A 27,474-nucleotide genomic window follows, 5' to 3' on the forward strand; every position below is an offset into this window, starting at 1 on the left:
ATAAAAATGAAAGCCTTGTTTTATATTCCGGTGGTGTCCACAGATTTCAGGGCTGTAAGCTTGGGGACAATTACGTGGCCAACTCCCTCCACAGCGACACTCCTGAGTCTACAGAAGTGGTCTGACTTGGCCAAGCCGGGCTGGCTCAAGAAGGCAAGAATCCTAGCGGGACGCAGTTGTTAGTGGGTTCCCGCAGAAATCTACCCCGTGGGGCTGGAGTGATAGGACAGCGGGTAGGGAGTTTGCCTTGCACGCGGCCAACCCGGGTTCGATTCCCAGCATCCCATTTGGTCCCCTGAGCACTGCCAGGAGTGATTCCTGAGTGCAAAGCGGGTAGTAGCCCCTGAGCATCTCCAGGTGTAACGAGAAAAGGAAGGAAGGAAGGAAGGAAGGAAGGAAGGAAGGAAGGAAGGAAGGAAGGAAGGAAGGAAGGAAGGCAGGCCACGCCCTGACACCCATATGGTGGTGTCAGGGCCTTGCCTTGGCCTCAGGAAAGAAGAGAAGTGAGAATTAGAGGCAGGTGGGTTGTTCCCACTTCCTGGCTATCCTACTGAGCACTGCAACTCTTTAACCAGTGTGGGATGGGTGGAAAACTCTTAGACACGCAAGTTCACCCATGCAAAGAGGCAAAGAACTCAGCAGAATAGCTCAAGTATGATCTGTGAAGCTCAAGTATGATCAGGAAGGAAGGAAGGAAGGAAGGAAGGAAGGAAGGAAGGAAGGAAGGAAGGAAGGAAGGAAGGAAGGAAGGAAGGAAGGAAGGAAGGAAGGAAGGAAGGAAGGAAGGAATCCACCCCGTTTGTCCCCGACTCCAGTAGCGCGGCCCACTGGCTGCTGGAACAAACGTCCAGGGGACAGAAATTAATCTCCAGACTGACAGCGTTCCTGCGCTCCGGCTAGCGCCTCCGTGTTCCAGAAGCAGATGGAAACACCTTGGAAACCCCGGGTCTGGGAGGGAGCCGGGGCGGGGACGCGGAGAGGGGAGGCGGAGCGGGTCGGGCGGGCGGGGGCCGGGCACCGCGCTCTGCTTGCCCGGAGCGCCCGGGGAGCGACCCTGCACGGTCCTAGCACGGCGCCCGCGAGGACGGCGCATCCCGCCGCCGCCGCCGCCCAGGGAAGCGCTTCCCGGGCGCCCATGGGCAGCCCCTGGAACCGCAGCGCCGGCGTCGAGGACGCGGCCGCGCTGCCGTGCGACGAGCGCCGCTGCTCGGCCTTCCCGCTGCGGGCGCTCGTGCCGGTCACCGCCGTGTGCCTGGGCCTGTTCGCCGTCGGGGTGGGCGGCAACGCGCTGACGGTGCTGCTGGCCTGGCGCACGCGGGGCGCGCGGAGCACCACCGACCTGTACCTGGGCAGCCTGGCCGTGGCCGACCTGCTGGTCCTGCTCGGGCTGCCCCTCGACCTGTACCGCCTGTGGCGCTCGCGGCCCTGGGTGTTCGGCTCGCTGCTGTGCCGCCTGTCGCTGTCGCTGGGCGAGGGCTGCACCTACGCGTCGCTGCTGCACGTGACGGCGCTGGGCGCCGAGCGCTACCTGGCCGTGTGCCGCCCGCTGCGGGCCCGCGTGCTGGTCACCCGCCGGCGCGTCCGCGCGCTGCTGGCCGCGCTCTGGGCCGTGGCGCTGCTCTCGGCCGCGCCCTTCTTCTTCCTGGTGGGCGTGCAGCGGGACCCCCGCGCCGTCCCGAACGCCACGTCGTCGGGCCCGGAGGAAGCGGCGGCGCTGTTCAGCCGCGAGTGCCGGCCGAGCCCCGCGCGGGAGGGCGCCCTGCGCGTCGTGCTCTGGGTCACCACCGCCTACTTCGTGCTGCCCTTCCTGGGCCTCAGCGTCCTCTACGGGCTCATCGCGCGCGAGCTCTGGCGGAGCCGGGGCCCGCCGGGAGGCCCCGCGGCCTCGGGGCGGCAGAGAGGCCACCGGCGCACCATCCGCGTCCTCCGTAAGTGCCCACCGCGGCCCGCCCCGCACCACCACCCCGCCTCCCCTCGCCTGTGCCGAGCGCCACCCCCACACCCCCGCACCTCCTTTCTACCTGCTTTCCTTCTCGGGCTTGCGCTCCAGCTGCTCATCTGCGACCTCCAGCTCTGGGGGACCCCGCGGTTTCCCAAGTGTGCAACGTCCAGCCTGGGAGGGTTTCCCAAAGCCGCTGTGATCCGTGGCCCGGGGCCGAGCCGACCTGGGTCACTGAGGCTCTTAAGCCAAACGCCTTCCCTTAGGTGCCCACGCCCAAGGCGCCCAGAGTGGTCTTGAAAGGGGGTAGATCACGTTCAACTCCAGTTTTCCAGTGCACACGAAGAAGCGATCTCAAAGAATGCCCGTGCACCGTGCAATAGCACCGTGCAGATCTGATGCACAACCCGTTGCAACAGCAACCAGGGATTTAGCTCTGAAGTCGGTTGGTAGCTCTGAAGTAGGATCTACCTGTGAAGTAGCAGGCGGCAGCCAGAACGGTTTGTTAGTGGGAACTGCACCTTCTGGTTTCTGTTGGGGCTGGAGAGCACATAGAGGAAGCAAGTGTGCAGACTTAGAGCCAATGTGAACATTCTGTCACCTGTTCTTTTTCTTTTTGGCGCGGGGCATTCGTGAGGTGAAGGTTTCATCCGTTTGGTCTTGCTGTTGATGCTCAGTTTGGCTCTGTGGAGTCTGCTCTCCTGGAAGAGGCTGCTTCGGCTAACTCTGGTGTCTGTGTCTTGTTTTGCAGTGGTGGTGGTTCTGACATTTGTCGTTTGCTGGTTGCCTTTCCATGTGGGCAGAATCATCTACATAAACTCGACAGACACCCGGATGATGTACTTCTCACAGTACTTCAATATTGTCGCTTTGCAACTTTTCTATCTGAGCGCCTCCATCAACCCCATCCTCTATAGCCTCCTCTCTAAGAAGTACCGAACCGCCGCCTGGAAACTGCTGCGGGTGGGGCGGTGCCGGCACAGAGGTCTCTGCAGCGGTGGCTCCAGCATGGGGGACAGGGACAGGAGAGACACTGCGAGCCACACAGAGACCAGCTCTAACAGGAAGACATCTACCACTGGCACAGCCCTGCCTGCCACCTCCTCCCGCGGTCCTGGGACTTCAGAAAAAACAGGTCTGTAGGGAAATAAAGATGGAAAGGGAGGGAGTGAGGCTATGAAGAACAATCGGAAGATGGCATTTTGCAAGTCGAACAGCAACTCTGTATGATTTTTGGGGCGGGGGGGGGTGATGCTGGGGATCAAACCCAGCACCTGACATCGGCAGAGAAAGTGCTTTGCTGCTGGCTTACATCCCTGGCTAGATAAAGTGGCTACACCAATTTCTCTAGTTTTTTTTTTTCTTTCCTCAGAGATGTTCTTGGAAGGTTGGGAAGTCTTCATTCTCCTCCCAGTCACTGGAAATATGATTGCTTTTTTTACACTGGATAAAGCATTTACAGGGACCAGAGAGATAGCACAGGGTTAAGCAACGAGTCTCACATGGCATGGTCCTCTAAGCACAGAACCAGGAGTAGTCCCAAGAAACTACCGGTGTGGCCCCCAAAACCTAGACAAATAAAGTAATAAAGATATGCTGCCATAAAATGGCTGCCTCTGAGATGGGGAGCATATTCATATTTTTTTCTTTCATGTTTGGGATGTTAAGAGAATGATATATACACACAGGGATGATGAAATTACTTTGGTGAGTGTTCCCTAAAATGTTCTTCAGTTCATAAGATTTAATAAGGGTTTATGGAGAGGGAGGACAGGGAGTCAATGCTATGAAAAAATATTAGAAATTGCCATGCAGTTGCTTTCAGAAAGTCCTTCTGTCACACACGTGGCTTGCAAAATCACTGTCCAGGTCCCCTGATCATTATGGGCAGTAGCAAGCTTGGCGAGAATAATGGGCACATCACTTGTGCACTTTTTGTTTCAATTATAGATCAGTTGATGTCCCTCCCACTTGACAATAAAGTGTATTCTTACCATGACTCACAGTCAGAAGTGTTTGAAACTTGCCCCATGATCGCGACTCTTTGTCTCAGAAAGAGCACCTTTCTCTTGCATTGATAGCTGGCTGTGAAGATCCAGGATGACCACATTAGGGGCCACTGGACAAGGACAAACACACTTTGCCTTTCAGTCTGATATCCCCTTCTCCCCAGGGGCTGTCACAGAGGCTTTGCCCAAGGCTCAATCCCAGCACCGTGACAGACATGTGCCAGTGTCCCTGCAGCTGACAGAGATGTGTTCCAGTGACCCTGCAGCTGACAGAGGCATGCGCTGGTATCCTTGCAGCTGACAGAGGCATGCGCTGGTATCCTTGCAGCTGACAGAGGCATGTGTGGGTGTCCTTGCAGCTGACAGAGGTGGGTGCTGGTATCCCTGCAGCCACTCTTGGAGCTGAGCCACTGGTTAGATGAGGTGTGAGTGTGGAGAAGAGCTTGTACTTCAGTCATTCAGTCAGCAGGTATTATCAAGCAACTGCTAAGTGCTAGTGGTATATGACAACATACACTAGAAAAATTAATCCACGACACCGTGTCCAAGTCAACCATCTTTTTTTTTTTTTTTTGCTTTTTTGGGTCACACCCGGCAATGCACAGGGGTTATTCCTGGCTCTGCACTCAGGAATTACTCCTGGCGGCGCTCAGGGGACCATATGGGATGCTGGGAATCGAACTCAGGTCGGCCGCGTGCAAGGCAAACGCCCTACCCGCTGTGCTATTGCTCCAGCCCCGTCAACCATCTTTTTAATGGTTTTTATTTGTTTGAAACAGGTGAACTACTCCAGAGTTAATAAAATTATTCACATCAGATGTCATAGACCCCACAGATTATTGGGTTCATATTCCCCCATGCACGGTACTCTGCTGTCTCTACAAGACAATATCCTTCCAAGGGAAGTGTTCAAAGAATCTTGGCACAGGATCTGCCAGGAGGCTAGAATTGCTCCCACCTGCGTTCTTCCCATCCTCCCTACACACAAACCATTAGTCATCCAAGGGGACAGAAGAGGGCATGTGATAGCCTTCAAGAGTTAGAACAGACCTCTCCAGGGATTTTCCACTCCCCTAATGGGGATTGTGTAGTCCAAGTGTTTTAAACATCGGCATGAGGAATTTGGAATTGTGAGCCAGCATTTAGAACACTCTGGACTCTATTCCAGAGACCTAGTCAGCCTGAGCAGCTTTCACCGAGTGAGCATGACCTCTCCTGGAAACACAAAAGCGTGTGTCGCTGAGCCCGTGTGCTCTGAGCTTGCTGTGGCCACTTGTTCTGTCTTTCCCCACTGTGGTGCAGTTTTAAGATGACAGAGCAGACTGACTCCTTGCTGCCCTCTTAGAGAAACACATTCCTTAAATACAGCCCTTACTCAGAGACAAACTGCACCCACCAGGCCTGAGGAACTGACACTGGGTAGACAGCGATGCTCTGCCAAGACCTTTCTTGGCATATTTCATTGCTGGCAACAGGTTCCCAGGGTTTATCATTTGCTCCCTAGCCCAGGTCCCCCATTTTATCCCCTTGGTCTCTCACTGAGTAGACAAGATATGTTGAATTCAACTCCAAGTGGAGAACAGGGCACAGGTGGCCGCTAGGGGCTGAATAAGCAATAGTAAGAGACATCTGTCCTGCGTCACCAGCCAGCAGGGGCTAGAGTGACAAGGAGTAAAAATGGCCCAGCCAGGAGCCAAGGATGAAAGAGAGTGCAGAAACCCCACCCCCCCAGAGAAAAGAGAGGGACAGGCAAAGGCTCTGGTGAAGGATTTGCACCTGCAAATGAGTCCTCACCCCGGAGGGGCTGGCAGTGGCTGACTCTGGAGCCTTATGGGTGCTGGTATTCCCAGCAGCCCAGTCCTGGACACAAGCTGGGGAGCACAGCGACTCCCCCCTTCTGCCCCCACCTGTGGCACTCTGACCTTGACAGTGTCCTTTCCCCTCCCCCTCCCCCAGCCCCCACCCCCGCCACAATTTCCAAGCCAGATCTGCCACAGCTCTGCAACTCCTTTCTCTGACCTCTGAAAAAGGGTGCAAATATCAAAAAAAAATTCCGATTTTATGTGGGGATAAAAAATATATCTTTTTTTTTTTGCTTTTTGGGTCACACCCGGCGATGCACAGGGGTTACTCCTGGCTCTGCACTCAGGAGTTACTCCTGGCGGTGCTCAGGGGACCACATGGGATGCTGGGAATCGAACCCGGGTCGGCCGCGTGCAAGGCAAACACCCTACCCGCTGTGCTATCTCTCCAGCCCCCCAAAATATATCTTTTTAAAAAGAATATACAGGTCAAGAAATACTACAGGGGTTAAGGGGCTTGCCTTGCATATGACTGACAGACACTGGTTCAATCCCTGTTACCATATACGGTCCTCCGAGTACTGCCAGGATGATCCCTGAGCACAGGGCCAGGAGCAAGCCCTGAGCACTGCTGGGTGTAGTTCCAGCCCCTTCTAGCATTTTTTAAAAATGAAAATGTAAAAGCAGATTATATAGGGCCATGAATGTGGCTCAGTGGTGGAACCTGTGCCTCTCTGGTAACACACACACACACACACACACACACACACACACACACACACACACACAGATGCATGCAGGTTTCAAAGTCGTAAAGTCTTATCAATACCAATACAATTACAGACTTTCCTTACTCCCCAAAGCAGAGCATTCTTTTTATTTTTTTTTTTGGGTGACACCCAGTGATGCACAGGGGTTACTCCTGGCTCTGCACTCAGGAATTACTCCTGCCAGTGCTCAGGGGACCATATGGGATACTGGGAATCGAACCCAGGTCAGCTGTGTGCAAGGCAAATGCCCTACTCGCTGTGCTATTGCTCCAGCTCCTGGAGTAATTCTTTTGCTTTTTTTTTGTTTTTTAGGTCACACCTGGAGATGCAGAGGGGTTACTCCTGGTTCATGCATTCAGGTATTACTCCTGGTGGTGCTCGGTGGTGCTTTTAGCAAATGGGCTGCTGGGAATCGAACCCAGATTGGCCACATGTAAGGCAAACGCCCTACCTGCTGTGCCTACCCCCGCCCCAAGCAGAGCATTCTTTTTTTTTTTAATCATTTTTTTTTATTAGTGAAACACCATGAAGTACACTTATAGACTAATAAATTTTTGTGCTTGGGTTTCAGTTATACAATGATCAAGTACCCATCCCTCCACCAGTGCCCATCCTCCCCCACCACGGGTCCTAGCATCCCTCCCACCCCCCATCCTCCCCCCCACCCCCCCGTCCCACCCTGCCGCTGTGGCAGGGCATTCCTCCCTGTTCTCTCTCTCTTCTTTTGGGTACTGTGTTTTGCCAGAGAGGCATTGAGTGGCAGTCATGTTTGGTCTATAGACCACTTTTAGCATGTCTCTCCCACCCTGGGAGGGTCTTCACAACACCCTTTATTTGGTGCTCTCTTCTCTATCTGAGCTTCCTTCTCACCTAGCACATGTGGCTGGCCTTCAAGTCATGGAGCTAAATTCCTGGTACTAATCTGAGCCCTTCCTGGGTGTTAGTCTCCCGTTTTGTTGCTTTATGTTCCCCAGATGAATGCAATCTTTCTGTGTCTATCCCGCTCTTTCTGACTCATTTTGCTTAACATGATACTTTCCATGTAGTACCACTTGTATGTAAATTTCATAACTTCATCTTTTCTAACAGCTACATAGTACTCCATTGTGTAAATGTACCAAAGCTTCTTTAACCAGTCATCTGTTCTCGGGCACTCAGGTTTTTTCCAGATTTTGGCTATTGTAAAGAGTGCTGCAATGAACAAACAATTGCAGATGTCACTTCGACTATACATTTTTGCCTCTCTGGGATATATTCCCAGGAGTGCGATAGCTGGGTCAAATGGGAGATCGAATTCTAATTTTTAGAGAATCGTCCATACTGTTTTCCAAAAGGGTTGGACCAGCCTGCATTCCCACCAGCAGTGAAGGAGGGTCCCTTTCTCGCCACATCCGCGCCAGCACCTGTTGCTTTTGTTCTTGTGGATGTGGGCCAGTCTCTGTGGTGTGAAATGATATCTCATTGTTGTTTTGATCTGCATCTCTCTGATGATTAGTGATGTAGAGCATTTTCTCATGTGCCTTTTTGCCTTTCGAATTTCTTCTTTGCGAAAGTTTCTGTTCATTTCCTCGCCCCATTTTTTGATGGGGTTGGGTGATTTCTTCTTGTGTAGTTTAACCAGTACCTTGTATATCCTTGAAATCAACCCCTTGTCGGATGTGTATTTGGTGAATATTCTTTCCCATTCTGTAGGCTGTCTTTGTATTTTGGTCACTGTTTCTTTTGAGGTGCAGAAGCTTCTTAGTTTAAGATAGTCCCATTTGTCTATCTCTGTTTTCACTTGCTCGGCCAGTGGCGTGGCGTCTTTGAAGACACCACTAACTTCAATATCGTGGAGAGTTTTGCCAACTTTGTCTTCAATAAACATTATGGATTCCGGTCTGATGTTGAGGTCATAAATCCATTTCGATCTTACTTTTGTGCATGGCGTTAGGCAGAGATCTGAGCCCACTTTTTTGCATGTAGCCGTCCAGTTTTGCCAGCACAATTTATTAAAGAGGCTTTCCCTGCTCCATTTCACTTTTCTTGCCCCCTTATCGAAGATTAGATGATTATATGTTTGGGAGGAGATGTCAGTATATTCAACTCTATTCCATTGGTCTGCAGCTCTGCTTTTGTTCCAGTACCATGCTGTTTTGATTATTACTGCTTTGTAGTAGAGCTTGAAGTTAGGTAGGTTGATTCCTCCCATTTTCTTTTTCCCAAGAATTGCTTTAGCTATTCGTGGGGGCTTATTGTTCCATATAAATTTCAGGAGTGTTTGCTCCATTTCTTTGAAGAATGTCGTGGGTATCCTTATAGGGATTGCATTGAATTTGTACAGTGCCTTGGGAAGTATTGCCATTTTGACAATGTTGATTCTCCCCATCCATGAACAGGGGATATTTTTCCATTTCCTCGTGTCCTCTTTTATTTCCCGAAGTAGCATTTTGTAGTTTTCTTTGTACAGATCCTTTACTTCCTTAGTTAAGGCGATTCCTAGGTACTTGATTTTCTGGGGCACAATTGTGAATGGAATTGTTTTCTTCATGTCACTTTCTTCTCTTTCATTATTTGCATATAGGAAAGCCATGGATTTTTGGGTATTGATTTTATAGCCTGCCACTTTACTATACAAGCCTATTGTTTCTAGGAGTTTCTTGGTAGAGGTTTTAGGGTTCTCTAAGTATAGTATCATGTCATCTGCGAATAGTGAGAGCTTAATTTCTTCTTTCCCTATCTGGATGCCCTTAATATCTTTTTCTTGCCTAATCGCTATTGCAAGTACTTCCAGTACTATATTGAACAGCAGTGGAGAGAGTGGGCATCCTTGTCTCGTCCCTGACCTTAGGGGGAAGGCTCTCAGTTTTTCCCCATTGAGGATGATGTTTGCTGTAGGTTTGTGGTAGATGGCTTTAACTATATTGAGGAAAGTCCCCTCTATCCCCATTTTGGCAAGGGTTTTCATCATGAATGGGTGCTGGATCTTGTCAAATGCTTTTTCTGCATCTATTGATATGATCATATGATTTTTATCTTTTCTTTTGTTGATATGATGGATTATGTTGATTGATTTCCGAATGTTGAACCATCCTTGCATCCCTGGGATGAATCCTACTTGGTCATGATGTATGATCTTTTTGATGAGTTGTTGAATTCTATTGGCTAGTATTTTGTTGAGAATCTTCGCATCCGTGTTCATCAGGGATATTGGCCTGTAGTTTTCTTTTCTTGTGGTGTCTTTGTTTCCTTTTGGTATTAGAGAGATATGGGCTTCATAGAAACTGTTTGGGAGAGTTTCCGTTTTTTCAATTTCCTGGAAAAGCTTGAGAAGAACTGGCAATAGGTCCTCTCTAAATGTTTGGAAAAATTCGCTAGTAAATCCATCTGGACCTGGGCTTTTGTTTTTGGGAAGACTTTTGATTACAGTTTCAATTTCCTTGATGTGAATAGGTCTATTCAGGTACTCTATATCTTCTTGCTTCAGCTTTGGGAGATGATAGGAATCCAGGAATTTATCCATTTCTTCTAGATTCTCTTGTTTCGTGGCATACAGACTTTCAAAGTAGTCTCTGATGATCTCTTGAATTTCTTTAGTTTCTGTTGTGATATCCCCATTCTTATTTCTGATTCGATTTATTAAGGCTCTCTCTCTCTGTTTCTTTGCGAGTGTTGCTAGTGGTTTATCTATCTTATTTATTTTCTCGAAGAACCAGCTCTTGGTTTTATTGATCTTTCGGATTGTTTCTTTGTTTTCCATGTCGTCGATTTCTGCTCTAAGTTTTACGATCTCTTTCCTTCTGCCTGATTTAGGCTCTTTCTGTTGATCCTTTTCTAAGGTCTTGAGCTGTGAGGTCAAGTTGTTTATGTGCATCGTTTCTACAGTCCTAAGATATGCTTGCAGAGCTATAAATTTTCCCCTTAATACAGCTTTCGCTGCATCCCATAAGTTCTGGTAGTTTGTGTCTTCATTCTCATTTGTTTCCAGGTATCTTTTGATTTCGTCCTTGACTTCGTTCTTGACCCACTCATTGTTCAGCATCGAGTTGTTTAATTTCCAGGTGTTTGATTTTGTTCTCCGTGTCAGTGTGTGATTCACTTCTATCCTCAGTGCGTCATGGTCTGAAAAGATGGCTGATACTATTTCTATCTTCCTGATTCTGTTGAGGTATGTTTTGTGTCCTAAGACATGGTCTATTTTGGAAAATGTTCCGTGCGCACTGGAGAAGAATGTGTATTCTTTCTTTTTGGGGTGTAAAGCCCTGTATAAGTCCATAAGCCCTTTCTCTTCTATTTCTTCTTTCAAAGCCAATAATTCCTTGCTGGGTTTTGTTCTTGTTGATCTATCCAGAGTTGATAAGGCGATGTTGAAGTCTCCAAGTACTATTGTGTTGGTAGCGATGTCCTCCTTAAAGTCTGTTAGCAGTTGTTTTAGATATTTAGCTGTTCCCTCATTAGGTGCGTATACATTTAAGAGTGTGATTTCTTCCTGCTGTATGTATCCCTTGATGAAGAGAAAATAGCCTTCCCTGTCCCTTCTAATCTTTTTCAATGTGAAATTAATGTTGTCGGATACTAGTATGGCCACCCCAGCTTTTTTGAAGGGGCTGTTTGCTTGCAGGATTGTTTTCCATCCTTTGACTTTGAGTCTGTGTTTGTTCTGGCTGTTGAGATGAGTTTCTTGTAGGCAGCAGAATGTTGGGTTCTGTCTCTGTATCCATTTTGCCACTCTGTGTCTCTTCAATGGTGAATTTAGACCATTGACATTGAGAGAGAGTATGGTTATGGGGTTTTGTGTCATTTTCTGTAGGGTGTGTTGTGGTTGTAAGGTTTGTCTTTTCTTATAGTAGCCCCTTTAGGCCTTGCTTTAGGTTTGGTTTTGAGTCTATGAAGTTCCTGAGCTGCTGTTTATCTATAAAATAGTGTACTGTTCCTTCGATTTTGAGGGAGAGTTTAGCTGGATAGAGTATTCTTGGGGAAGCATTCATTTCCGTGAGTTTTTTGACTATATCTTGCCACTGCCTTCGGGCTTGCAGGGTTTCCTCTGATAGGTCTGCTGTGAATCTAAGGGGTGCTCCTTTGTATGTGATTTCCTTCTTTGCCCTTGCTGCTTGCAGTATTGTGTCTCTATCGGCAGCATCAATCATTCTAACTATGATATGCCTTGGAGTGTTTTTGTTGGGGTCTCTTTTAGCTGGCACCCTTCGGGCTTCTTGAACCTGAATGGCTGCATTGCAGAGCTCTGGGAATTTTTCAGCAATGATTTGTTTGACGGTGTTTTTTTCGTTGGGGTTGTTTCCCTGAGGTTCAGGTAGTCCCATGATTCTAATATTGTTCCTCTTGGAATCATCTGCTAGGACTCTTATTCTCTGTAGAGCCATTTTGAGGTCCCTTGCCACTGTTTGTTGTTTGCGTGTTGGTTTGTTGCAGCTGATCTTCCAGCTCACTGATTCTCTCTTCAGCTGCGGTCATTCTATTTTTAAGAGAAGAAACTGAGTTTCTCATTTCATCTATGGAGTCTTTTAATCGTGACATTTCTGCTCTCATTTCTTCGCGTAATTTGTTGATTTTATCTGTGGTGTTACTGGCTGTCTGTCTGACCGTTTCATTGAGTTGATTGAACATCTTGATGACTTCATATCTGAATTCTGTGTCAGAGAGATCCCTTAGGTGAGCTGTATTGACAGAATGTTCTGGATTGTTTTTGTTCTCCTCCGCTTGAGGTGGGGATTTTCTTTGTTTCTTCATATTGCTGAGTAAGTTGGGGACCAAATTCCTTGGGAACTAGGTTCCTTTGAATTAGTAAACACCCTGCGGCCGCCGGCCGGAAAAGGCCACGCCCACTCTGAAGCCACGCCCACTCTGAAGCCACGCCCACTCTGAAGCCACGCCCACTTCTGAAGAGGCCACACCTCTACGGAAAACTGGGTTTGAGATGACATGAGCGCCGCATGAGTAGTGAAGAGGGGACGGCAGCCGCTCACGGCTGCGTTTCTCCAGGCGTCTGCCGGGATGCCTGAGGTCCCGAAGGGAGAGATGGAAGTCCCGGGGCCACACACCGGGGGCAGGTCTGACCTGGGTTTGAGAGGAGAGGAGCGCCGCGTGACTGCCGGAGAGGGGACGGGGACGGCAGCCGCTCACGGCTGCGTTTCTCCAGGCGTCAAGCAGAGCATTCTTATGAAAACTTTCCTGCACACAAAAAAAAGGTACTTCGAGGCCAGAGGAAGAGTATAGTGGGGACGACATTTGCCTTGCATGTGATCGACCTGGGTTCGATTTCTGGCATCCCATATGGTTCCTCAAGCATCACCAGGAGTGATCCCTGGTTGCAGAGCCAGGAGTAGCACCTGAGCACTGCTGGGTGTGGTGCCAACACAAAGAAAAAATGAGGGGGGCACTTTTCCTAAGCAAAAAATGCATAAAGAGATACGAAGATTGTAAACAATGAGACTTGGGACTTGGGTGAGCGCTGGGGTGGAATCATGAACGTCCTTTCTATTCAGCGGGAACTGCTAACTGTGGTCCAATCGTGCCATGGTCCCGGCGGCCAGTCCCTCAACCCCATTAACCTCTCATCACCGCAAGTTCTGCCACCTGCAGGGTGTGGTAAGCAGCTCTTCACCAGGCTTTTTGTTCTTTAAAAACAAAGAGGCCTGAGAGGCAGAACAGCCCTGCATGTGGCTGACCTGGGTTTGATCTCTGGCACCACATTGGTCTCCCTAACCTTGCCTGGCAGTTTCCCCCTCTCACAGAGCCCAGCAATCAACCGAGAGTATCCTGTCTGCACGGCAGAGCCTGGCAAGCTACCCATGACGTATTTGATATGCCAAAAATAACAATAATGGGTCTCATTCCCCTGACCCTGAAAGAGCCCCCAATACACCATTGGGCTTCACTAGCATGCGACAGGGGCGAATGGAGACGTTACTGTTGCCCGCTCAAGCAAATGGATGAACAACAGGATGACAAGTGATACAAGTGAACCTTGCCTGGACTCATCCCTGAGCTCAGAGCCAGGAGAAAGCCCTCAGCATCACTGGGTGTAGTGCCCAAATAAAGAAAATGTTCTATTTTTCTTTTAACCTCAATATCTGGACCGATTCCTTACTCTCCTCCTCAGTTCATACCAGGTAGGCCTGCTCAGAACTTGATGCCTTCTTGGGATTCAGGATCAATACCTGCTTCCTTCACCCCACTTCACCCAAAGGGCCAACAAGTAGCCCTAGCATTACTTACTTGGGACTTTTCCTTTGTGCCATCAGCTAGTTTTTATTTGTTTGTTTGTTTGGTTCTGACAGTGCTCAGGGCTTACTCCTGACTCTGCTCTCAGGGATAACTCCTGGAAGAGCTCAGGGGATTATATGGGATGTTGGGGATTGAATTTAGGTCAGCTGCATGCAAGGTAAGTGCTATACCCACGGTACCATCTCTCTATCCCCCTGTGTCATCAGCTGGAATTCTTGAGGATGTTTCATCTCATCTCCCTAAAGCTACCACCTCCTATGTCCTCCTGCTGATAAGTCACAACAGCTTCAGGTCTCAGAACTTTCAAAGCTCTAAAACTCAGGGAATGATTGGACATGGGACATGAGGAATGCATAACTCCAATATGAACCCAGTGTAACTAAAAGAAGACACTTACTGAAACAACCTGTGTTAGTTCAGAAAGTGGTGCTCAGCCTGGCCCACAGGTGGCAAGACTTGAACTCAGTGGCAGGGAGAGGTGTGAGAGCTGAGAGACTGGGTCATCAGGTAGTCATTATTGCACCTCAGAGCATGCTAATGATTATCTCTAGTTACTCTGTATTCCGGGCTGGAGTGATAGCACAGTGGTAAGGCGTTTGCCTTGCACACAGCCAGCCCGGCCGAGCCGGGTTTGATTCCTCTGAGCCGGGTTTGATTCCTCTGCCCCTCTCGGAGAGCCTGGCAAGCTACCGAGAGTATTCAATATGCCAAACACAGTAACAAGAAGTCTCACAATGGAGACGTTACTGGGCCCGCTTGAGCAAATCGATGAACAACGGGAGGACAGACAGACAGACAGACTCTGTATTCCAGGAAGCTGGCTAGCAGCAAGTATTCTGTTGTGTTTTCCAGAAACTCCTTGAAACAGGTCTCAGCCATTAAATTATTATACATAAATGCCACACGAACCCACACAGAGTTTTGTTTTCTTATATATGAACAATACACAGAGCCCTCCAGTTTGAAATATATCTAAGTGGAAGTTGAATTCAGGACTCACGATCATCCTGTTGTTCACTGATTGCCTCGAGCAGGCACCAGTAACGTCTCCTTCGTCCTAGCCCCGAGATTCTAAAAAGTGCCACATTCAAGGCTCTTTCAGGGTTCGGAGAATGAGACCCATCATTGTTACTGGTATTTGGCATATTGGGTATGCTACGGGGAGTTTGCCAGACTCTGCCGTGTGGCTGGTCCAAGTGCAGTGGTATTTACAATTAATTGATCACAGCCAGTTACAGATGAATTCAGGGCTAATGACAAATATTTGGGAATCAACAGCAAAGATGTTATTATTTTTTTCAGAGACTTCCCAACTTCAGCTTGTACCAGAAAGACCCAAGGGCTACTTAATTTTTCCCGCACTTGATTTAAACACTGTAGTTTACAAAGTTGCTTATGATGATTTGTTATCGGCATTCAATATTCCAACACCAACCCCACAGCCACTATCACCTTCCCAAAGGGCTACTCTAAATCACAACTGGCTGAGCCTCTCCAGAACATCTGATTCTCTGAGACACCTCCTGTTATACCGGGTTTTGGGCTTCTCGTTTGCAGAAACCAGTTCCACATGTGAGAATACAAAAGCAGAGGACCTTTATTGCTAGCTCGAGTTTGGGTCCAAGTCTCATCCAATGCAATGGAGTCTTGACAAGACCCAGAACCCTTATTACAGCAGGTTTTTATATTCTTAATCACATAAGCATAGTTGGCAGGTGCCAACTTTGATCATGTAAGCATAGCTAGAAGGCGCCAACGGTTACACTTTGTGGTTTTTTTCCAGTAACAGACTACAGGACAAGACAACAGGATGTGTCACTTACTGATTAATGAAAGCGGGTAGGGACAGGGGTGGGGGGAGGTCTTTCCAGTAACTCTAACCACAAACTTTTGGGGAAACAGGAACACCGGTCTTCGGGAAACAGAAATTTTGGCCTACTACTTGCTTTGCTGAAGTGCAGCTTGTCATGGCTTCTGTTCTGCCTCAGTCCAGCCCTTCATTTCCCCCTTTTTATTTAGCTCATATGAGGAATCTTCCTCATATATTGACCCATTTATGGGGTGCACCCACTCTGCCTGCTGGTCCTCTGTGTTAACTCATGATATTGTTATCTTAGTACCACCAGTTGAACTGTGTTTATCCTATCTTTAACAAAAGACACCGACTTACTCAGGATGCAGGGGCCCACGATCACGATCACGATCATCCTATTGTTCATCAATTGCCTCGAGCAGGCACCAGTAATGTCTCCTTCGTCCTAGCCCTGAGATTTTAAAATGTGCCATATTCAAGGCTCTTTCAGGGTTAGGAGAATGAGACCCATCATTGTTACTGGTATTTGGCATATTGGGCACGCCACGGGGAGTTTGCCAGACTCTGCCATGTGGGCAGGTTACATTCGGTAGCCTGCCAGGTTGTCCAAAGTAAGAATGAGATAATAAGATGTCTCTGTTACTGCTTCCGGGAGCTGGGTTTTATAGTCTCTGGGTTTTGACCGTTGATGGGATTACGCGGTGCTGGGGGTCAGTTGGTGGGCTTGACCTCTGCCTACTGCTCGGGGTGGGGAGTGAAATTCAATCTGCCCCCTCCGAGGGGACCAGGTGAGGACAGCCAGGCATGGGGCCTGGAGACTCTGCACTGTTCTCTTCTGGGAGCTGGGTTTTATAGTCTCTGGGTCTTGCAGAGCTCCGCCAGCCGAAGACTTACAGAACCAGCCACAACCATGCTGAGACCACTCTCCACGCACTTGAAGGTACCGGCAGAGGAACAAAGGCATGTGGGCTCCAGGGCTGAGATCTTCAAGCCTGCTCAGATCTGGGCTGAGCATCCTCCACCCAGATCCTCCATCTTCCAATAGGCAGGGGTCATGCCCACCAACTGACCCCCAGCGCCTTGTAATCTCATCAATGGCAGGGGCCCACAGTCAGGAGCAAAAACAGGAGCACTGGGGATCCCCTGTGGGATGGGATCAGGGTGACAAGTTGACTTTCCCAATTCCCCTCTATAACAATACCTGTAGCACAATCTTTACCATTAAACACAATTCAGAAGGGTTGGAATTGGCAAAGTAGGAAGGGGACAAGCAAGGGTTTACATGCAAGCAAGCCAAATATTGTTGGGTCCCCAGTAGAGGGGCTCTTCTAGAAGACCTGCGGTATAATTGCTGGGAGGCCACTCTATAGTTTTGGTTACAATGTGCTCAGTAGGTCTTTGAAAAAAAACACATGTCCTAGCATGGACCATAACTAGCACAGATCAAAGTTAATTCTACCTGTCTCGGTATCAGAAAGTACCCAGTGCTAAAACTGGGGCACTTAAGAAGCTCGCTGCACAGTTGTCACTATGAGCATGCAGAAACAGAAAATAACCCCATGCCCTTCCCATGGTTCCTTTATGTAACTTCCTTAAGTCTTATCTTGAGGAGGTCATCTCCTGTTGTCTGGACATGCCACTGGTCGGTGTCTTCTGTCTTTGGGGGTAGGGGCGGGGGCAGCTTTAACATGTGAAGCGTGGACCCAGGTTTTGATTCCGTCCACCTTCAGAGCAGTTGGTATGGTCAAGATCACGGTATCAATGCAAAAAAGTGGGCTCAGAACTCTGCCTAACACCATGTACAAAAGTAAGATGAAAATGGATTAAAAACCTCAACATCAGACCAGAAACCATAAGGTACATTGAAGACAAAGTTGGCAAAACCTCCATGACATTGAAGCTAATGGTATCTTCAAAGATGCCACGCCACTGGCTGAGCAAGTGAAAACAGAGATAGATAAATGGGACTATCTTAAACTAAGAAGTTTCTGCACCTCAAAAGAAACAGTGATCAAAATACAAAGACAGTCTACAGAATGGGAAAGGATATTCACCGAATACACATCTGATAAGGGGTTGATATCAAGGATATACAAAATACTGGTTGAACTCCACAAGAAGAAAACATCCAACCCCATCAAAAAATGGGGCAATTAAATGAACAGAAACTTTCTCAAAGAAGAAATCCGAATGGCAAAAAAGCACATGAGAAAATGCTCTACATCATTAATCATCAGGGAGATGCAGATCAAAACCACAATGAGATACCATCTCACACCTCAGAGACTGGCTCACATCCAAAAGAACAAAAGCAACCGATGCTGGTGCGGATGTGGCGAGAAAGGGACACTCCTTCACTGTTGGTGAGAATGTCGACTGGTTCAGGCCTTCTGGAAAACAGTATGGACGATGCTCAAAAAATTAGAAATTGGGCTCCCATTTGACCCAGCAATACCACTCCTGGGAATATATCCCAGAGAGGCAAAAAGGTATAGTCAAAGTGACATCTGCACTTGTTTGTTCATTGCAGCACTCTTTACAATAGCCAGAAACTGGAAGAAACCTGAATGCCCAAGAACAGATGACTGGTTAAAGAAACTTTGGTACATCTACACAATGGAGTACTATGTAGCTGTTAGAATAGATGAAGTCATGAAATTTATATACAAGTGGTACAACATGGAAAGTATCATGGTAAGCGAAATGAGTCAGAAAGAGAGGGATAGACATAGAAAGATTGCATTCATCTGGGGAATATAAAGCAACAAAATATGAGATTAATACCCAAGAATAGCTGAGATCAGCACCAGGAGGATTACTCCATAGCTTAGAGGCCAGCCAGGCATTCTAGGGAAAAGGGCAGCTCAGATAGAGAAGGGAGCACCAAATAAAGGATGTTTGGAGGATCCTCCCAGGAGGGGAGATGCATGTTGAAAGTAGACTATGGACTGAACATGTTTGCCACTCAAAGTCTCTTTTGCAGACCACAACACCCAAAAGGAGAGAGAGAACACAAGGGGTTGCCCTGCCACAGAGGCAGGGTGGGATGGGAGGGATGGGAGTGGGAGGGATATTATCCATTGTGGTGGAAAATGGGCACTGGTGGAGGGATGGGTATTTGACCATTGTATAATCGAAACCCAAGCACAAAATATTGTAAATCTACAACTGTACCTCATTGTGTTTCACTATTAATAATAATAATATATATAAAAAGATTAAATTAAAAAAAAAGATCACGGTATCGGTATAAGGACCTATCCACCGAGGCTCACAGGTGAGAGTCTTATGTCACCTGATTCAGACCACTTGATCACTTGACTTCCTGTTAATCATCGATTTGCTCGAGCTGCCGCCAGTAATGTCTCATTCGTCCCTGTCGCATACTAGTGTAGCCCAGTGGCGTCTGTTCGCTCTAGGAACACGAAGAACCTCAAACCGATCGTTCATGATCTTGATGAAGAAGTCTGACCATCTGGTAGGTGGGCTGCCACGTGGTCTTTAGACATCCTGTGGAATACAGTTGGTAACAGCTCTAGTCCAGCGGTCGTCTTTAAGTCTCATTAAGTGACCAGCCCATCTGATTTTTGACACCTTGGCAAATGAGACAGCGTCCCTGATTCTTGACTGTCGACGAGGTCGGAACTCCGGATTCTTTCTCTCATTTGAGTGAAACGTGATATTCCGAGCATAGCTCTTTCAATTCCTCTTTGGGAGACGCGAATAGCATTCTCATCCTGTTTGCGTAGGGCCCAGGTCTGTGAGGCATATGTTAATGCAGGAAGAACAGTGGAATCGAAGAGATGTGCCCGGAGCCGGAGGTTCTTCGTCCTCTTAGCTATTTCTTTGACGCTCTTGAAGGCGTTCCAAGCCACTTGCTTCCTCCTGTGCAGCTCGGGTGCCAGGTCATTGGTCATGTTGACTTCTCGACCTAGGTACACATAGCTGTTGCGTTCGGAGATGGTCGTTTCGTTGAGAGTGAATGGGGTGTCAGGAACGAGGCTGTTTCTCATAAACATTGTCTTCATAAGATTCAGCTGTAATTCGACCTTTCCACACTAGCATTTGTGCAGCTTGGCTAATGTTTGGTGTTATTAAAACAATGTCATCAGCAAAGCAGAGGTGGTGTAGTTGCCGATCATCTATCTTCACTCCCATTCCTTCCCATTCCAGTCGTCACATGATGTTCTTGAGGGTGGCACTGAAAAGTTTCAGTGAAATGGTATCACCCTGCCAAACCCCTCTCTTGACATCAATGATTACTTCTTTGTAGAATGGTGAGATCCTGGTAGTGAATCCATAATACAGCTCACGGAGGATCTTGATGTATTGAGCTTGAATGCCCTGATTGGCTAGGCCTTCAATGACGCTTCTGTCTCAACAGAATCAAAGGCCTTCTTCAAATCAGAGCAGCATCTTGAACTCCCAAGAAACCTCAGTGAGCTTGGTTATTGTGTGGATATGGTCGATGGTGCTGAATCCTTTGCGGAACCCGGCTTGCTCGCATGGTTGTCCTTCATCTAATGTTCTGCCAATCCTATTTAGGATGATTCGAGTGAACAACTTATAGATGACAGACAATAGGCAGATCGGGCGATAGTTGCCAATGTCATGGATGTCTCCCTTCTTGTACAGTAGTGCAGTCCTGCTGGTTTTCCATTGGGATGGATCCTTGCATTCAGACAGGTAGCGTGTGAAGAGCTGAGCCAGCGTATTGATGAGTACTGATGGCAGGTTCTTCAGGTATTCAGGTCTGACCTTATCTGGGCTGGGTGCTGTTCATTTCTTTACTGATGAAATGACATGTCGGATTTCGGAAGGGAGAACATTGGGAACGACATATCCATCCTGTGGAATTTGGTATGTTGGTAAGTGGACATGGCTATCAAAGAGATTTGAGTAGAAGTCATGGATAATCTTCTCCATTGCCATTCTGGAAGATGTGATAGATCCATCAGGATGTCGGAGGGCAGTCATCTTTGTCTTGTAGTTGGCAAAGGACAGGCGGGCATTATGAATACTTTTCCTGGCTTCTGCCACATCTACCCGCACTTCTGCTCTTCTCTCTTTGAGATCTTCTTTGATCATATCTCTGCACTGCTTTGTGAGCTCCGATGTACGCTTGCAGTTGCCTGACGCATGCGCCAAACCACGCTGGCGAATAAGCTCAAGAGTTTTCGAAGACAGGTGGGGTTTTTTTGTGGCTATCTCTCTCTTGATGGTCCCTGCACAATCATGGAGGTGCTGAACCAGTCGATCGTATTCCTCATCAATCTTGTCAACAATGGCATCTTGCCATGTTGCCACAATAGTGCCAAAGAGCTCCCAGTTGGTGGTCGTTCTGGGAGTTCTCTTTTTAAACTTTGCAGGCCTTTCTCCCCGCTCTGCGAAGTAGAATTTTGCACGAAGGAGACAGTGGTCTGATCCCGTTCAGAATTTTGGGACAACAGCGACATCGGTCAGGCAAAACCGTCGATTGAATATGATGTGGTCTATTTCGTTGTGGAATCGTCCACCGGGAGACTCCCACGTCCAACATTTAGATTCGGCCTTCTGGAACTGTGATGGGGTGGTCTTGGATGGTCTTGGTCGACATGATGAACTCAGACAGTCTCTCACCCTGTTCATTTCATTCTAGGCCATGGGTCCTGATGTGAAGTTCTTCGGCTGATCTTCTCGGTCCTATCTTGGCATTAAAATCACCCACAATGATCTTGTAGAAGGTGTGGTCTTCTTTATAGAACTTCTCCAGCTCCATGTAGAACTTCTCAATTTCTCCTTCATCATAATTAGATGTAGGTGCATAGACAATGAAGATAGAAACTGCCAGCAGTGAGCCACATCTATTCAAATGTAAACGTTCGATTCGGGTTGTTAGGCATTCAAATTAATCACTTCCTCCACTACCCAGCCGCCACCATACTCCAGGACACTTTCTGGACCTGCGTGGCCGCAAAGTGGCCGCACGACACATTATAAGACCCATGGGTATAAATACCCATCTTCCGGAATTGCCGTACCATATTTGATAGGGTTCAAATATGGTAACACCTACAAGGGTGATTAGAGGTCACCCCAAAAGCTTCTATCCCTCTCGGAAAGCCTGGCAAGCTACCGAGAGTATTTTGCCCGCACGGCAGAGCCTCGCAAGCTATTCGTTGTGTATTCAATATGCCAAAACCAGTAATTACAATGGGTCTCATTCCCCTGACCCTGAAGGCTTCAACAATATGGCAGCATTGAGAAGGATGAGAAAGGAGAAGCCGATAAAATCTCAAGGCCGAACTAGGCTGCCACAACGAAGGAATACAAAAATGATCGTCTGTACTTTCAATGCACGTACGCTAGCATCAGATGCATCCATCGAGGACCTGATGGTACAAGCACGAAAGATCAAGTACGACACCATTGGTCTGACTGAGACAAGAAGGCACCAATCTCATTATGGCGTTTTCGACACTGGAGAAGAATTGTTTCTTGGAACATGCGATAAAAGAGGTGTCAGAGGCGTCAGTGTCCTTGTCAACACAAACTTGGCCATGAGCATTGATTCAGACCAGATCTACCAATACCTATGGATGAGGAGTTACTAGATCTCTTCACCCTGGTGGTGTGCTCTAAGCCCCATATGGAGCTGGGCCTTGATACCTGTAGGCCCAGTGATTACTGGAGAAGAGAGAGATCACGCATTCTGGCTACACTTCCTCTTTTAAAGCTAAGTTAGAGGAGTGGCAGCGAACCTCCCCCCCAAAATTTATAAGGAGCAGAGTTCTTCCGTAAAGGGTGTTCACACTCACAACAGGGCAATTGGAAAAGATTTTCGGGGGGTGGTGGTATTCCCTTACTCTAACTACCTACATTATATTCCCCTAGAGATTTCATCACCTAAATCTTTAAAGGGAAAATGGTAGAAGGTCCATCTTTTGGAGCTGCTTCCTGCTGACACAGGGGCGCTGACCTGCCTGCACAAGGGATGAAATTTCAAGCTACCTTTCTTCCTTCAATAATATTTAACTACAATAGTCCAGGGGTCAGCAATTTTCAACTTCCCTTTGGAAACCTCACTCCAATTACCATTCTTCTCTTCTGTAGAGTGTTCTGGCTTAGAGGAAATATTCTCTAAATGGGGTATTAATCCCATGATGGAACAAGAATTAAGAGCTGTTAAAAAAAAAATCTCTGTTCTCGCCTATTCCCCCGGTGGCATGGAGGTCGCCATCTTTCAGAGCCTATTGGACAGTCAGGTATGAGCCAACAGTGATGAGACACACGGGGCGTCATGGAATGGAGTGGGAAACTGGCCCTTCTCCCACGCCCCGACGAGACTCCAAGTTGCTGCCCATGAATGGGTCCTCCAGCTACTTATCAAGCTCCTTAACAGTCATGATCCCAGAGGCACACAAATCAATCTTGAAACCCAATGGCTTTTGGCAGAAAACCCTCCAGACTTAGTTAATAAAATATCAGAATTCCAACATTATATGCTCTTCATAATTAGCAATAGAAAACAAATTATCTAAGGATGCCATTTCAGCGATCTGATTGTTGGGGGAAAATTCCAATAATAATTGTGGGTCTTTTGTCAAAATATTGAATGTAATCAAAGTAGAGAGAGAGTAAAGTGGAAATTATCTGCACACAGGCAGCGGGAGGGGTGGAATGGGAGGTGTACTGGTGTTCTTGGTGATGGAAAATGTGCACTGGTGAAGGGATGAGTGTTATAACTGAGACTTAAACCCGAAATCTTTGTAACTGTTCTCATGGTGATTCAATCAAAATAAATAAATTAAAAAAAATCTCTGTTCCCCCCAAATGACTATATGTATTCATAGAACTAAGAATGAATAGTTCGAACCAGTTTAGATGTCCACTCTTAGTACCTTAGCCAATTGACAGGCTGGGGGAAAGCAATTTATTCTACACTTTGAGCTGACTTTCCCCCTGGTAAAGCTCTGGCTTCTGCTTTTCTGGCCAGACTGGTGACAGCAGGTTCAACATTGAGTTTCTTTATAGACTAGAAAGCTTACTTACTGAATTACCCAAGTATTCAATTACTTTTGTATAACTAGAATCTTTTTCTTATAAAAAGCAAGTTACAGAAACATGGTTTTTTCTCCTCCTTTATTTCAAATTTGCCAGACAGCTTAACAAACTTGGCTTGTTCTTTTGCACAAACACAGCAAGGTTGGCTCCATTTGGGGTACCCTGTTATTTACTGAGAAGTTCCGGGGATGGTCAAAGACAGAGCAGGAGACACATCAATAATGGCAATTAATGTCAGGGCTACCCAGGGTTGGCCACAAGATGTGAAGATCAGGTCCTACGATGAACTAGAGGTAGAGCCTTCAGGTTGAACTGAATGTGGCTTCAGGCCTCTCGCCCTCTGTAGGAGTGTCCTGGCAGTCAGGAATCCATCCCATCCCTTCTTTAGGGCTGGGAGAAATCCCAGTCTCCAGATTTTGGACACTGAGGGCAAAGCACAGGCTGAGTCAATCTTTGCACATCTCTTGCTTCCTCCTTTTCCACAGCACAATGTCCAGTCATTCCTTGAGCCGGCCTGCCTTAGGGTTTCCCTGAGGTTTGTAGGGTACTTGTAACAATAACTGTTAAATACTCACTCCTGGCATTTATACCAATTCCCTAACTCTTCCCCTGGAAGAGGGCTTTTGGGGTCCCATAGCTGGTTTTCCTGTCTGCACTAGAGGCAGACATTATTGCAGAGAGGAAAGACTTTTATCTGGCACAAACATAGTGCCATGAAACATTAAAAAACACGTTGAAGGTACAAAGGAGAGAAAAACAAATATTTCACCTTACTCACAATGAGAAATACCCGTCTGCTATGGGTCCTAGTCAAAAGAAGCATTAAATTCTGTAAAATTAGAACATAGAGTTTAACAACATCATGCCCAACTCATTTAGTTCCATGTTGAAAACCTTGATTTCCACTTGTTTAAGAGCACTTTAATAGGAATCTAGATAGCACATTCAATATATGTAAAGCCCTTCCCTTCCTTCCAGGGAAGCTCTTCTAAGACATAGATCCCCTGCTAGGAGATCCGCTCAAGGGTAGAATTTCATCTAGGGGTGCGTTTCTCCTTTCCTTAGTTCAAAAACCATTTAAACATTCATCTTAATTCTACTTAATAATATTAGTCATCTTATACAGACACAGTAAGAGATGCATTAAACTTATAGGGTGGCTCTCCTGGGGACATCTCACTGTAGATCCCAGACTACAGTGCTCAGGCCTGATGAGCCTTTCCTAACCCTAAGCAGGGTGACTGTCCAGTTGTTTCTTTTTGGAAATGATAGAATTTGTTCATGACCATGCTCTTAACTTATAGTTAAGTATTATGGTGCTTGGCCTGGCCTGTTTTGATGCCCGGGTAGCTCATAGCTTGCCCTGAGTCCTATCCAGTTCCTTCACTGGGACCCTTGCTGTGGGTTGGTAGGAACTAAGGGTAACTGAGGCTTAAGTCAGATAAACAGATGACCAGAAGTGAATATTATTCAAAGTCAATTAACTCCCAAGTTAAAAAAGCAGAGTATTAACTGTCTTCCTGTGTCCATACAAAAAGGACATTGCTCTAAAGTAAACTATGCAAAGAACATTAGGAAAAGAGAAAAGCAATATGTCACTTACAAGTACAAATCCAGAGATTTCTGAGGAATTTGACTATACAGGTCACAGGTACTGCTTTGGGGATAGAGATGATTAACTGGTTGGGGAAGCAGAGCAGAGAGAAGAGGTTAAAGATAAACACAGAGGAATGGGAGTGCCTCAGGAGCACTATGATGGGTGTAACCCAATAAACCTAAGCTCCCTAAGGCCAGGGAGAAGGAAAAACCAATGTTATCCTACTCATGGGCTGGAGCGATAGCATAACACAGCGGGTAGGGCGTTTGCCTTGCATGCAGCCAACATGCCCGACCCAAGTTCTATTCCTCCGCCCTCTCAGAGGTGAGATTAATCATGACACAGGTAAATGGAACATTTCTAAATTCCCAAGAAAATATGGAAGGTTAATTTTAATACTTTAAATATGCAAGATTAAAATAGTTTAAAGCAATTCAGAAATATTTAGTGTCAAATTTTCATAATTTAGGTAAATCTTTGAAAGGAAAGATTAATAATTTTACTTTTAAAATACTGTTTTTTTTTTTAACTTTATCAGGGCTGGAGGGTTGGAGCGATAGCACAGTGGGTAGGGTGTTTCCTTACACGCAGCCAACATGGCTGACCTGAGTTCGATTCCTCCGCCCCTCTCGGAGAGCCTGGCAAGTTACCGAGAGTATCTTGCCCGCACAGCGAAGCCTGGCAAACTACCTGTGACGTATTCGATATGCCAAACACAGTAACAAGTCTCACAATGTTACTGGACCCGCTCAAGCAAATCGATGAACAAGGGAGGACCGTGACCGTGACCTTGATCAGGGCTGGACCAATAGCACAATGGGTAAGGCGTTTGCCTTGCACTGGCCGACCTGGTCAGCCCAGGTTTGATTCCTCCGCCCCTCTCGGAGAGCTTGCAAGTTACCAAGAGTATCTTGCCTGCAGGGCAAAGCCTGACAAGCTACCTGTGATGCAGTGGCAGTAACTTTAGCATCCTATTCACACCCTTTGACCACTCTCTCCTTCCCTGGTAACTTCAGTTCTACAGTAAGAGTCCAAGGGTTTGTTTTTAATTTACTTTATCTGTTCCCTTCCAGTGCTTCTCTAAACCCACATATGAAGAAGATTATCTGGTGCTTGTCTTTCTCCTTGTGACTTATTTGGCTTAGCCTGATATCCTCCATCCAGTTCTACCCATGCTGTTATCAAACGCAAGATTTCATCTTTGTCTGTGGCCCATTGTGTAACACTTATCCTTATCCACTCCTCTGTGGTTCGGCCCTTGGGTTCCTTCCCGATCTTGGCTATTGTAAATAGCACTGCAGTGAACCTAGGAGTGTCACTATCTTTTTTTAAAATTAGTGTTCGTGTTTGTTTATGCAGGATGCATAAGCACCACGTTCCCCAGGACCCGCCAATCTTTGACGGGAACATCTCACTTGAAAACTCTAAGCCCCAGCTTCTTGGCGGTCTCTTGATTCTCTTAGTTCTTGAACACGGCAGCATCGGGCAGGTTTCCACTGTACTGCCCTTTTGCTAGCCGACCAAAACTAAAGTCTGCGCAGTCCTCAGCATTCTAATAGTGCAACCTGCACTCTGCGCCACAAAAATCCTCCCACGAGACCTCACTTCAGCAAAAAACAACGGAAAACAGCCAAAGGCAAGCGTCCAAGACCCAGCCACAGGTCATCCCCAGTTCAACCCGCCCAGCCCCGCCCCGTGACGTCACGCGCGCGCCCGGAAGTGCAGGCGGGCTTGGCGTCATCGAGCTGCGCCGCGGGAGCCGTTGCCGGGAGGAGGCGAGGGGTGGAGTCGTTAAGGGCCGGGATCATGCTTCACAGCGAGCCGCTTCCTGAACCGACGAGGCCTCCGCTGGGTTTGGGATGAGAGAAGAAGGGCCGATGCAAAATCTGGAGTGCGCTGGGCCCGGGCAGTCAGTCAGCACCCAGACTGGCAGCATGACGGGTGAGTGGCCGGCTCCGCCCGCCCGCCGGCGCGGCGCTGCCCCTCGGGCCGGCCGGCCGCTGTCCCGCCCTTCCCCGCGTCCACTCCTCCGGCTCAGCTCAGCTCAGCCTCGTCCCCGCCGGCCACGGCCCTCGGCGGCCGCGCGGCGACTTCGGAAGTGGCGCTGAGCTGCGCGCCCCGCGGTCTTCCCCCCTTCCCTGCACGCGGGCGGGACCCCCGGGGGCTCCGCGCGGGAAAGCCCTCCCCGGCGGCCTGTTGCTCGTGTCCACACGGACTGCCCACACGGACGCTTTCCCCGAAGGTCACCGCCTTTTGGAAAGCGCCCTGGCCGCTGTC

At 47.8% G+C, this 27,474-nt stretch overlaps 2 protein-coding genes across 4 annotated transcripts in view; both read left to right on the forward strand.

Moving 5' to 3' along the window:
- The first annotated feature begins 1,135 nt into the window (after positions 1-1,135).
- On the forward strand, positions 1,136-27,029 carry MLNR (motilin receptor). Its single transcript, XM_056132714.1, has 5 exons — positions 1,136-1,928; positions 2,691-3,074; positions 4,113-4,233; positions 26,557-26,695; positions 26,808-27,029. Exons 1-5 carry the CDS (start codon positions 1,136-1,138, stop codon positions 27,027-27,029), a joined length of 1,659 nt encoding a protein of 552 aa, XP_055988689.1.
- The window catches only part of CDADC1 (cytidine and dCMP deaminase domain containing 1), a 40,824-nt gene continuing 40,354 nt past the window's right edge, over positions 27,005-27,474 (forward strand). Inside the window, exon 1 of one of the 3 annotated variants that reach the window (XM_056133060.1) lies at positions 27,005-27,138. In XM_056133060.1, coding sequence (XP_055989035.1) covers positions 27,057-27,138 — 82 coding nt within the window. In that variant the 5' untranslated portion in view covers positions 27,005-27,056. The remainder of the gene's footprint in view (positions 27,139-27,474) is intronic. The other 2 variants (XM_056133059.1, XM_056133058.1) reach the window with 2 other exon arrangements.

Source organism: Sorex fumeus, unplaced genomic scaffold, assembly GCF_029834395.1.
Source record: "Sorex fumeus unplaced genomic scaffold, SorFum_2.1 ptg000095l, whole genome shotgun sequence".
Lineage (NCBI taxonomy): Eukaryota > Metazoa > Chordata > Mammalia > Eulipotyphla > Soricidae > Sorex > Sorex fumeus.

Coding starts and splice junctions, on each gene's coding strand:
- MLNR (XM_056132714.1), top strand. CDS start 1,136: ATGGGCAGCCCCTGGAACCGCAGCGCCGGCGTCGAGGACGCGGCCGCG. Junction 1,929..2,690: donor GCGCACCATCCGCGTCCTCC/GTAAGTGCCCAC, acceptor CTTGTTTTGCAG/TGGTGGTGGTTCTGACATTT. Junction 3,075..4,112: donor TGGGACTTCAGAAAAAACAG/GTCTGTAGGGAA, acceptor CCTTCTCCCCAG/GGGCTGTCACAGAGGCTTTG.